Source organism: Cucurbita moschata, unplaced genomic scaffold, assembly GCF_002738365.1.
Source record: "Cucurbita moschata cultivar Rifu unplaced genomic scaffold, Cmos_1.0 Cmo_Scf00007, whole genome shotgun sequence".
Lineage (NCBI taxonomy): Eukaryota > Viridiplantae > Streptophyta > Magnoliopsida > Cucurbitales > Cucurbitaceae > Cucurbita > Cucurbita moschata.
Genome location: NW_019268523.1, coordinates 5,852,563 through 5,865,855, shown reverse-complemented (window position 1 = coordinate 5,865,855; position 13,293 = coordinate 5,852,563). Strand labels below are relative to the sequence as shown.

The window sequence follows — 13,293 nt, the reverse complement described above, 5'->3', positions numbered from 1 at the left end:
GCCGCCGGGACACCGAGCCATAGGGCTCAAATGGGTCTTTAAACTGAAGCGCAACAAAAAAGGAGAAGTTGTGAAACACAAGGCCCGTTTGGTGGCGAAGGGCTACGTCCAGAAGCAAGGAGTGGACTTCAAAGAGGTATTTGCACCAGTGGCAAGGTTAGAATCCGTTCGTCTCTTGCTGGCAATTCCGGCACATTACTCTTGGGAGGTTCACCTTATGGACGTAAAGTCTGCTTTCCTTAACGGAGAGCTGAAGAAGACCGTCTATGTCCGACAACCACCTGGATTCCTGGACAACGACAACCCCGATAAGGTACTGCGCCTGCACAAGGCACTCTACGGGCTTCGACAAGCCCCACGAGCCTGGAACGCGAAGCTCGACAGTACCCTACTGTCACTGAAATTCAAATGTTGTGCCTCTGAGCATGGCATGTACACACACGGCCATGGCAAGCAGCGACTGATCGTGGGCGTGTATATCGACGACCTCAAAATCACTGGAGCCGACGTGGAAGTTCTCGGAAGGTTCAAGAAGGAGATGTCAAAGAACTTCAAGATAAGCGATCTCGGTGTGCTTAGCTACTACCTCGGCATCGAAGTGCAATAGAATTCTACCGGCATCTCCATCTGCCAAAGTGCATACGTGAAGAAGCTATTGGACACAACTGGCCTTTTGGACAGTAATCCGACAAGGACGCCAATGGAGGCCCGACTCTAACTAAGGAAGGCCGGCACTACGACGATAGTCGACTCCACCAATTACCGCAGCATTGTCGGGAGTCTGCGCTATCTGGTAAACTCTCGTCCTGATCTTGCTTATTCTGTTGGATATGTGAGCTGGTTTATGGAAGCACCTAGGGAGGAGCATCTAGTGGCTGTCAAGCGCATCCTGCGCTATGTAGCCGAAACCAGAGGCTGGGGTGTAAGATACTGCGCAGGAAGAGGAAAGGAGAAACTCAAGCTGGTCGGCTACAGTGATAGTGACATGGCCGGTGACGTTGATGATTGGAAGAGCACCAGTGGAATGATCTACTTCCTCTCAAGCGGCGCGATCTGCTGGCAATCAACAAAACAGAAGGTAGTTGCTTTGTCTTCCTGTGAAGTAGAATACATCGCCGCTTCAATGGCAGCAACACAAGGAGTCTGGCTTGCGCGACTAATGGTAGAACTCATCGGGAGAGAAAGCGATCCACCAATGTTATACGTAGACAACAAAGCTACGATCTCCCTGATAAAAAATCCAATTCTGCAAGACCGGAGCAAGCACATAGAAATCAGATTCCACTACATTCGAGAATGTGCAGATCGAGGACTCATCAAGATTGATTTGATCCGAATAGAGGAACAACTTGGAGACATTTTCACCAAGTCCCTGGCGCGGGTAAAATTTGAAAAACTACGCTAAAAAATCGGAGTTCAAATAATAAGGTAGATATAGCACAGCTTTTAGGAGGAGATTGTTAAATAAAAGCTATGTTTCTTATTTAGTTAGATTGTTTTTACATCTGAAAACTTCTGAATTCACGCCAATGGAAGAGCGTAATTCTAGCTGCCCATTTTTGCCCAAATTGGGCAAAATCTTCACCCACTTTTCTATTTTTGTGTAATTAGTTTTTCTATTTTTGTAATTAGATTTGTTATTTAAACAATTCAACTGAAGAGAAATAAAACATCGAGTCTTCAGCAAATCTCAGCGAATCTCTCTCCCTCTCTCCTTTTACTTCGCTATTTTTTCTTTCCAAGAAACCTTCGGCCAGTTTTTCGTCGACATTTTCCTACGAATTGACAGAGTCAACATATAACACTTCACCTTCCGACATTCTGAGGCATAGTGGCCTAGGCCTTGACAATTGTAGCATCTTACCTTGCTCTTGTCAGTCTTCTTCTCTTGATGAAATGAGTCATTTCCACGTCCATGACCTCTTCCTCTCTAGCGACCACTGCGACCTCGCCCTCGGCTATGGCCTCCATTGTCGCTACATTTTTTTCTCTTTCCATTCTCCTTGAGTCAATAAGACATGCTCAGCATTCTCTTTGTTGCCACCGATCCGTTCCTCGTATGCTTTAAGACGACCGATGACTTCCTCCATGGTCATCACCTTTAAATCGATAAATTGCTCTATTGCCGATGCGATATGAAGAAACTTAGGAGGTACTGAGCGGAGAATTTTTTTTACCAAGTATGCCTCTTCAGTGTCTCTAAAAGTACGTATTTTATTAACAACTTCTGTCAACCTTGCTGCATAATCATCAATAGTCTCGGACTCCTTCATATTCATAATTTCGAACTCAATCTTCAGAGTTTGGATCTTTGCCCCCTTTATACGTTCAGCACCGACATGAATAGTTTTTAACGTCTGCCATTCTCTTGCTGTCTCTTTCTCTGTGAACAAAAACAACATCTCCTCAGGGATTGCTTGATAAATAGCTGCTATGGCCATTTGATCCTTCCTTTCATCAAGACTATCCAGAGTCTCAGTTGATTCAATTGCGTCCCACACCCCTTGAGCACGCAAATAGACCTTCATCTTCATAGCCCATGCTGAGTAGTTGGTTCTTGATAACGTCGGGTATTAGAGTGATACCAGACCTTCCTTTGTTGATGAATTTGACGACTCTCCTCTCTCTCCAGTGTTGTTATTATTTCTCGGCATGATTTTTGGCATGTAACCAAGCTCTGATACCAAATGTTAGACACACTCATACAAGAGAGAGACAACACTCAGAAAAAATAAGCAAAAACAAACTTCATTGTCCTCTTCAACTTGCAGCACTATACATATGTAGACAGAAAAAAACTAAATAACTGCTAATAACCTACACTAACTTCCCAGCAACAACTGCTAATAACTTCCCTTGCTATTATCCACAAATACTAAAACTGTAATACAAGATTAAACAAACTAACACACAATTCCAAATGAAAGATTTGAGAGAGGCTCAGTTTGTTCTTGGAATCTAAATTGTTCGGAATCACAAGAACAAAACACTAGCATTGGCTCAGGCATCATACATCGACAAAATGTTGATTCGATATAAGATGTAGGATTCCAAGAAAGGATTATTATTTTTCAAGCACGGAGTTCATTTGTCGAAGGAACAAAGAACTAAGACACCTCAAGAAGTTGAGGATATAAGACACATTCCCTATGTGTCAGCAGTCGGTAGTCTGATGTATGCCATGCTATGTTCCCGACCCGACATATGCTATGCTGTGGGAATTGTCAGCAGATATCAGTTCAATCCGGGACGTGATCATTGGACTGCCGTTAAGAATATCTTCAAGTATCTTAGGAGAGCAAGGGACTATATGCTAATGTACGGTGCTAAGGATCTAATCCTTACAGGGTACACTGACTCAAATTTTCAGACCGATGTAGATTTGAGGAAATCGACATCAGGATCTGTCTTCACTCTGAATGGAGGAGCAATAATATGGAGAAGCATAAAGCAAGGTTGCATTGTTGATTCCACCATGGAGGCTGAGTATGTTGCTACTTGTGAAGCAGCAAAAGAATCTGTATGGCTTAGGAAGTTCTTAACTTATTCGGAAGTCGTTCCAAATATGCATCTTCCTGTCACTCTTTATTGTGATTATAGTGGAGCAGTTGCGAATTCAAAGAACCATGAAGCCATAAGCAAGGAAAATATATTGAGCGCAAATATCATCTCATAAGGGAGATTGTGCAACGAGGAGATGTGATCGTCACACAGATAGCTTTAGAGCACAACATTGCTGATCCATTTACCAAGCCCCTCACGACTAAAGTGTTTGAAGGGCACCTAATGAGTCTAGGACTACAAGTTATATAATCTAGGGAAGGTGGAAGAAAAGGCATGAGTATGTGATGCCCTAGTTTATGGTATTTATGTCTTTCTCTCTATTCAACATTATAAAACCCCACTAGAGTTTTAGTCCAAGTGAGAGTTTGTTGGGTTTTATGTCCTAAAACTCATAGTTTGTAAACAAAAACATATTCTATGGGGGCGTCCTATGCAATGAGCATTGCATTAAATCGGACCATGAAGAAAATCACTCTCACTTTATAATGTCATTTACTATTGAGATTGATTTTCTTTTCATTCGATGACCTAGGTAACTTGATCTTAATCCTGAGCTAACCATGAACTCCTGTTTATTCAGAATTATCCTTAGATTTGCATGGGTGAGAGTGGCTCGAGTTCGCCGACTCAATAAGCCTCCCATTTTAGGGGAAAGACTAGGTGAATGGCTGGGGACGTGGGGTGCAAGATGGAATTCACTCCTACCCACTTTTATGGATAGAAGAGAGGTAATTCCCTTAAGCACTGACTCCAGGTCTTGAACAAGGGGCCCCACCCTCTCATTGGCCTGAGAGGGATTCGGTTTACTTGTTGGACCACAAACCAATTGTTCATAAGAGGATTAGTGGGACATAAGGAACAAGAAGTAACTTCAGGGGTAAAACGGTAAATTGACCAAGCTCCAGTTATGAACAACCTGTGAAGGATCGAATTACTAATCATGGTTATATCAAATGGACAGAAATATATCTATAGTGAGGGGAGTGCAACTACTAGGCCATAGTGGAGTGTCCTAGTAGTTAACGAATGTTGGTTAACAAGGTTAATGAGTTTAACCAGTTAATCTTGGATCGTTGGAGCCCATGAAATATAAGTGATGGTATTAATATAACACATGCGGAAGCAATTTGGATCTTAGGCACTCTAAGTACATCAATTATAGTAAATTAACTAGCATGTTCAAAAGCATTAAAACTTAATGAGTTTGAATACTAACCTTTTGTAGTTCAAATTCCTTTTTCCTCACGAACCAGTTTTGAACCACCACTAGTGTCTTCCCTACTATTCTCCGGCCTTAGAATGGGATTGTGGAATCCGGTGAGTGACTAAACTTGATAGGAATTTAATATATGAAAAGGGAGAGTTTTGAGAGAATTTCTCAAAGTTTTTCAAGCATTCTTTCCATGTACCTTGATCACTCTATTTATAGTCATATTTGCATTTCATGCAAATTTGAGATTACTAAATGTTGACACTCAAAATTCCACTCAAATTTGTGGGATTATGTGGCAAGCATGCAAGTTTGAATTAACCAAATTTTGACACTCAAAATTCCACTCAAATATGTGAGGTTTATTTGGCAAACATGCAAGTTTGGTCCAACCAAAATTTGACAATCAAAATTCCACCTAAATTTGTGGGGTTTATTTGACAAACATACAAGTTTGGTCAAACCAATTTTTGACACTCAAATTTGTGGAATTGTGGGCAAACATGCAAGTTTGTTAAACCATATATTGACATTCAATATTCCACTAACTCAAACATGGATTTTTCCATTAAAGTCAACATTTTGACTTCCTCTATTTTAATTCAACAATTAATTTCAAATCAAAATAATATTAAATGATTAATTAAACAATTTAATTAATATTTAACATTAAATGAAATGTCATTCCCAATCAATTCGGGAACATATTGATTATGAATCCTTATTCATAATTAAAATATTTAATTCTTATTTAAATATCTTAAATTCTCTCATTTTGTTTAATTCGTAATTAAATCAAAATGCGGTTAAATATATCGTATATATTTAGCGCATATTCTCTAATTTGAGTTCGAACACTTCAAACTCATTGGCCACACTTTTCTAAGGTTTAGTCCAATATGAGCTAGCAAGGGGCTTAATGGACCTACAGATCATGGGCTCCAACGATCCGAGATTAACTGGCTAAACTCATTAACCTTTTAACCAACTTTCGTTAACTACGAGGACACTCCACTATAGACTAGTAGTTGCACTCCCCTCACTATAGATATATTTCTGTCCATTTGATAGAACCATGATTAGTAAGTCGATCCTTCACATGTTGTTCGTAACTAGAGCTAGGTCAATTTACCATTTTTACCCCTAAAGTTACTCCTTGTTACTTAAGTCCCACTGATCCTCTAATGAACAATTGGTTTGTGGTCCAACCACCAAACCGAATCCCTCTCCAGCCAATGAGAGGGTGGGGCCCTTGTTCAAGACCTAGAGTCAGTACTTAAGGGAACAACCTCTTTACTATCCCTAAAAGCGGGTAGGAGTGAATTCTATCTTGCACCCTATGTCCCAAGCTATTCACCCAGTCTTACCCTTGAAATGGAAGGCTTATTGAGTCGGCGAACTCAGGCCACCCTCACCAATGCAAATCTAAGGATAATTTCGAATAAACAGGAGTTCATGGTTAGCTCCAGATTAAGATCGAGTTACCTAGGTCATCAAATGAAAAAAAAATCAGTCTCAACAATAAACGACATTATAAAGTGAGAGTGGTTTTATTCATGGTCTGATCTTATGCAACACTCATTGCATAGGATGCCCCCACTCACATGTCTCGACATGTACAATTTAGTGATCACATTGTTTATATCATATACAAAAGTGGGCCGCATCCATAGTGTGCCTAGGATAAGGTACTCAGCCTTATCCATGTACTATAGATCATTTTGACTATATACTTGAACTTGATCCACTCTTATGTCTCTACCTATAGTTCAAGTAATCATACTATAGCCAGAGTATTCTTAATTTATTGGATTTAGATTAATGATAGTAAAGTTCACTTTATTCAATAACGATCTTTACTAAATAAACATCAATAATAACTTTATAGAATATGTTTTTGTTACCAACTATGAGTTTTAGGACATAAAACCCAACAATAGGTCCATTAGGTCCCTCTCCTAGCTCATATCGGACTAAACCATACAACAAAAAGTGAGAATCTGAGATATTTAAATAAGATTTAAATATTTTAATCAAATATGTGTCGGAATTGATTGGGATAGGCATTTGAATTAATATTAAATATTAATTAAATAGTTTAATTAATCATTTAATATTACTTTAATTTGAAATTAATGGTTGAATTAAAATGAAGAAAGTTAAAATGTTGACTTCATTTAATAGAAAAATCAATGCTTGAGTTAGTGGAATTTTGAGGTGTCAAAACTTGGTTTAACCAAACTTGCATGTTGGTTAAATAAACCCCCCACAAAATTGAGTGGAATTTTGAGTGTCAAAATTTGGTTAACTCAAACTTGGATGCTTGAGTGTCAAAATTTGGTGATCTCAAATGTGTATGAACATGCAAACATGACTTTATAAATAGAGTGATCAAGATACATGGAACTTCTCCCTAAAAACCTTGAGAAAAATTCTCACAAACTCTCTCTTCATACATACTAAATCTCTCCCAAGTTTAGTCACTCACCTGATTCCACAATCCCGTTCTAAGGCCGGAGAATAGTGGAGAAGACACTAGTGGTGGTTCGAAACCGGTTCATGAAGAAAGAGGAATTTGAACTACAAAAGGTTAGTACTTAAAGAACTTGAGTTTTTATACTCATGAACATGCTAGCTATTTACTATAATTGATGTTCTAAGAGTGCCTAAGATCCAAATTACTTCCGCATGTGTTATATTAACTCCATCATTTCGTTGGTTAGTGAACATGTCGGGTAGGATTTTTCTTAATTTGATAAATATTGAATTTTTGTTCCAAGGTTCCCTAAGGCTTCTCAAGCATTTTTTTTCCCCTTCTCCACTTGAGATTCAACCTCTATGTCAATAATAAAATCCAAAAATTTCCAAATTGAAGGTATTAAAGTAAGAGTTATGTATCTGTTGCGGCTCGGGTGTTACCATTCAAATCCGTTAAGAATGAATGAAGCGTAGGCAAGCATTTCATTTTTTCTAATTTCATTTCTTGAAATTAAGTTCTGAAATTTTAGTAGGTTCATATTGGGGGATTCACCCAAGATTCATACAGGGAGCTAGAGTTCATTACAATATAAAGGTAATATTTCATTGAATTTAAAGAAATGGTAAATTTCCTAAGTTTTAAATTCTGGACCGACTTTGCACTTTATTTATTCTTTTTGTGGCTAAAATAAACTTAAGAGAAAATACCTATGTGTACCCGTAAGAAGTTACAAAATTTAGAAGAAATTAGATAGGTAATAGAAACCTCATCGTATTTCTAAAATAATGAATGTTGGCAAAAAGGGAGAAGGCATGTGTTAGACGACATTGGCAGTAGTGAGTCTGAAGCTCAGTAGGACAAGTGGCAAATGCTGAGCGGAGAGAATCGTTCAGCTACTAATTGTGACATGCATGTAGGTTAACCCGATCCCTAAACCTAGATTCGATCAAAAGCTTGCGTGTGCAACTCGTTAACCTTCAACCCTAACAAAAAATGCAACCTGAACTCGATCCAATGACTCAATGAGTAACCGAGATCTACAAAAAACCTCCATGCGTGAAATTGCACGTGAAAAGCCTTTCACGACGTGTGTAAGCGCATGTGAGTCTCATTTTGTTCGTTCGACCTCCCTTTGTCAGTTTTTTGTCTTGACTTCGATATTAACATAATTATTCTTGAATTAGGATCTACGAGAAAAATTCCATAAATTCTTGAGCTCCAAACACGTGGAATAGCTGGCTCAAGAAGATAAACGTCATTCAAGTAAGTAATCACATAGACTTTAGGCAAGTAATACTTGTAGAGATCGCTAGGACATGATAGGATACGAGCATTCCTTAACTTAGGTGGTAAAAAATACATGTTAAGGACATCAGAAAAGCTTTTTTTTTTTATGAGTATGTATTGTATGTATGTCTTTTATGTATTATATGCATGATTAAAATACAAATGGAGCAATATGGATGAGTATGTTATGCATGATGGAAGAAATTACCAAAATGCCCCTATGATAAAATTTCGTATGAGTATCGTTTTCTATGCTTTCCATTGTGTAGGAAATTAGAATTGGTATGATAAAATTTCGTATGAATATCGTTTTCTATGCTTTCAATTTCGTATGAAAAGATATGGTCACAATCGATTGATAAAAGTATATGGTTAGATTACAGGTAGGAAGGGATAGGATTATGATAGATTGATAGAACGATAGCGTTAGGATACGTTCCTGTAACGATATGACTAAGGTACGTTCATGAAACGATATCACTGTGATAAGTATAATAATGTTAAGGCTATGATAAATTAGGGAACGATATGACCATGAAGTGTTTACGATACGATATGATTATGTTACGACACTTGAATGACAGATATATATATATATATATATATATATACACACACATTGTGATAGGAGACAAGTGATAAGTGACATGTTTATGATATGATATATTGTGATGGTATATGTTATGGTATGATAGGTATGAAATGTTACATCTTTCCTTGTAAAGTTATGTGATGGATTATGTGATGTTTATCCATGTATGCGTGATACATACATGAAATATGTTATGGAGGGAAGGAGAAAGGAAATGAAATAATGTTATCTTATGAATAAAAATCATGGGACCTCGTGCATGTATGTATGTCATGTGTATCGGGATACTTCCCCGTTATGTTATGTTAGTACGGATGCATACCTTCGATATTTATGTTCGACATGTTATCATGAAGACCTTTTCTTTTATGAGGGTCTAGTGACGTGTATTGTGTTGTGCTCGACAAAGTCCGGCCTAAGGGGCACGTATACCAATTTGTCTGATGGGTTCATGTATGCGTATGTGAGCCGTGTGTAGAAAAGTACCATGCATCCAACTCTGCCAAGAATTGAAAAAAGCCTAAGGTTATGGTATGGTTTAAAACTTTACACAATATAAGGTGTTTGCCTCACTAGTTGTGTTTGTATATCCAAACACCATTTTTGCCTTTACAAAAAAATTTAATAGCACCCTCTTGTAATTAAATATTATTTTGTATTTAATTTGGGTGTTGTTTATCTTCATTTAAATTTATATTTTATCGAGTTTTCATGTTTTATTTTATTTTAGTTTTCATTTTTTTGTTTGAATTTTCATATTTTTAGTATTGGTGGGAGATCCAAATTCTTGAAAATCGGACATCAAGGAAGATTGTGGAAATACAATATAATATGTGAAACTTTTAATAAGATATATGGAAATTTCAAGGATGGCAGAAAGATGAGGGTTTAATAGCTATTTTAGATTTTATTATTCTAAATTTTCTCAAAGATTGGTCAGTAAATTTTTTTTTTTTTTTAGTTTTAATATAAAAACGATATTACAATTTACTTGTATTNCTTAAGAGAAAATACCTATGTGTACCCGTAAGAAGTTACAAAATTTAGAAGAAATTAGATAGGTAATAGAAACCTCATCGTATTTCTAAAATAATGAATGTTGGCAAAAAGGGAGAAGGCATGTGTTAGACGACATTGGCAGTAGTGAGTCTGAAGCTCAGTAGGACAAGTGGCAAATGCTGAGCGGAGAGAATCGTTCAGCTACTAATTGTGACATGCATGTAGGTTAACCCGATCCCTAAACCTAGATTCGATCAAAAGCTTGCGTGTGCAACTCGTTAACCTTCAACCCTAACAAAAAATGCAACCTGAACTCGATCCAATGACTCAATGAGTAACCGAGATCTACAAAAAACCTCCATGCGTGAAATTGCACGTGAAAAGCCTTTCACGACGTGTGTAAGCGCATGTGAGTCTCATTTTGTTCGTTCGACCTCCCTTTGTCAGTTTTTTGTCTTGACTTCGATATTAACATAATTATTCTTGAATTAGGATCTACGAGAAAAATTCCATAAATTCTTGAGCTCCAAACACGTGGAATAGCTGGCTCAAGAAGATAAACGTCATTCAAGTAAGTAATCACATAGACTTTAGGCAAGTAATACTTGTAGAGATCGCTAGGACATGATAGGATACGAGCATTCCTTAACTTAGGTGGTAAAAAATACATGTTAAGGACATCAGAAAAGCTTTTTTTTTTTATGAGTATGTATTGTATGTATGTCTTTTATGTATTATATGCATGATTAAAATACAAATGGAGCAATATGGATGAGTATGTTATGCATGATGGAAGAAATTACCAAAATGCCCCTATGATAAAATTTCGTATGAGTATCGTTTTCTATGCTTTCCATTGTGTAGGAAATTAGAATTGGTATGATAAAATTTCGTATGAATATCGTTTTCTATGCTTTCAATTTCGTATGAAAAGATATGGTCACAATCGATTGATAAAAGTATATGGTTAGATTACAGGTAGGAAGGGATAGGATTATGATAGATTGATAGAACGATAGCGTTAGGATACGTTCCTGTAACGATATGACTAAGGTACGTTCATGAAACGATATCACTGTGATAAGTATAATAATGTTAAGGCTATGATAAATTAGGGAACGATATGACCATGAAGTGTTTACGATACGATATGATTATGTTACGACACTTGAATGACAGATATATATATATATATATATATATATACACACACATTGTGATAGGAGACAAGTGATAAGTGACATGTTTATGATATGATATATTGTGATGGTATATGTTATGGTATGATAGGTATGAAATGTTACATCTTTCCTTGTAAAGTTATGTGATGGATTATGTGATGTTTATCCATGTATGCGTGATACATACATGAAATATGTTATGGAGGGAAGGAGAAAGGAAATGAAATAATGTTATCTTATGAATAAAAATCATGGGACCTCGTGCATGTATGTATGTCATGTGTATCGGGATACTTCCCCGTTATGTTATGTTAGTACGGATGCATACCTTCGATATTTATGTTCGACATGTTATCATGAAGACCTTTTCTTTTATGAGGGTCTAGTGACGTGTATTGTGTTGTGCTCGACAAAGTCCGGCCTAAGGGGCACGTATACCAATTTGTCTGATGGGTTCATGTATGCGTATGTGAGCCGTGTGTAGAAAAGTACCATGCATCCAACTCTGCCAAGAATTGAAAAAAGCCTAAGGTTATGGTATGGTTTAAAACTTTACACAATATAAGGTGTTTGCCTCACTAGTTGTGTTTGTATATCCAAACACCATTTTTGCCTTTACAAAAAAATTTAATAGCACCCTCTTGTAATTAAATATTATTTTGTATTTAATTTGGGTGTTGTTTATCTTCATTTAAATTTATATTTTATCGAGTTTTCATGTTTTATTTTATTTTAGTTTTCATTTTTTTGTTTGAATTTTCATATTTTTAGTATTGGTGGGAGATCCAAATTCTTGAAAATCGGACATCAAGGAAGATTGTGGAAATACAATATAATATGTGAAACTTTTAATAAGATATATGGAAATTTCAAGGATGGCAGAAAGATGAGGGTTTAATAGCTATTTTAGATTTTATTATTCTAAATTTTCTCAAAGATTGGTCAGTAAATTTTTTTTTTTTTTTAGTTTTAATATAAAAACGATATTACAATTTACTTGTATTCATATACAAATTTAATTTTTTTTTTCTTCATAATTTAAAATTTTGGAGAATAACAATACACTTCATTATCAAATACATTTCATACAAAAAAAAAAAGTAAAAAGAAAAAAAAAAAACAACAACCTTTTAGTGTTATCCCATTATTTTTCATTTGTTCCTTAAGGATAATATCACAAATAGGAGATAAGAAAGCTTCTCTATCTTTTATAGATCCACTTGTGAATCAATTCATCAACATTAGCAAGAAAGTTTCTCAAGTAAATTTCATCATCTTTAGCCGTCCAAATACAAGTTCCTATAGTTCCATGTTTGCACCTATCACGGAGCCATAAGTGCTGTGTTTCAGGCCAAAAGCTTTCAAAAGAGACATATGCATGTGGCGTCTCCAATTTGCACCAATAGAGGGTTGTTCCCCAAAAGTTAACCTTGAAGTTCCATTGGTAATCATCTCCATGATTAAGCAAACGATGATACCCCAAGTCATCGTCTTTAGACTGACAATGCACAAGCAACCCAAGTTTGCTTAGCCTGTTAACCACATGAATGTAATATCTAGAAGGTCCTGGTGGTGGTAACGCGACCCTTGGAACCTGAGCCCCAACTAAAGCTACCGTGAAAAGAAAGAAAACGACAATATTCTTTATCATTTTCTAGAACTATAGTTTCAAATAGGAATTGCGCAAGACTTCTTTCGCAAGAATTACTCAATGCCGGTTGGGAGAGCCATTATGGAGTTTTGATTTCATCATGTCACACCCTGAATCTCTACGAAAAATTTTCCCAATCAATGTGTATAAAATAAGAGGGAAATAAAAATGTGTATTAGTATATGCCAAATTCATCTAACGAGGGGAGGGGGAACGAGATACATGATTCCCTAGGTCCATAATTCCTCTATTACTTCTAAACTCTAGAGTACCCTCTCCTCACGATTAAGCAACCTACTTGTAGTCTCTCATCACATCCTTAACCTAGCA

General features: G+C 36.6%; 1 protein-coding gene across 1 annotated transcript; it reads right to left on the bottom strand.

The window, feature by feature from the left end:
* Positions 1 to 12,513: 12,513 nt before the first annotated feature.
* On the bottom strand, positions 12,514 to 12,963 carry LOC111445173 (S-protein homolog 1-like). The gene has a single exon (XM_023083410.1). The coding sequence runs from the start codon at positions 12,961 to 12,963 to the stop codon at positions 12,514 to 12,516; it is 450 nt and encodes a 149-aa protein (XP_022939178.1).
* Between the last annotated feature and the right edge of the window lie 330 nt (positions 12,964 to 13,293).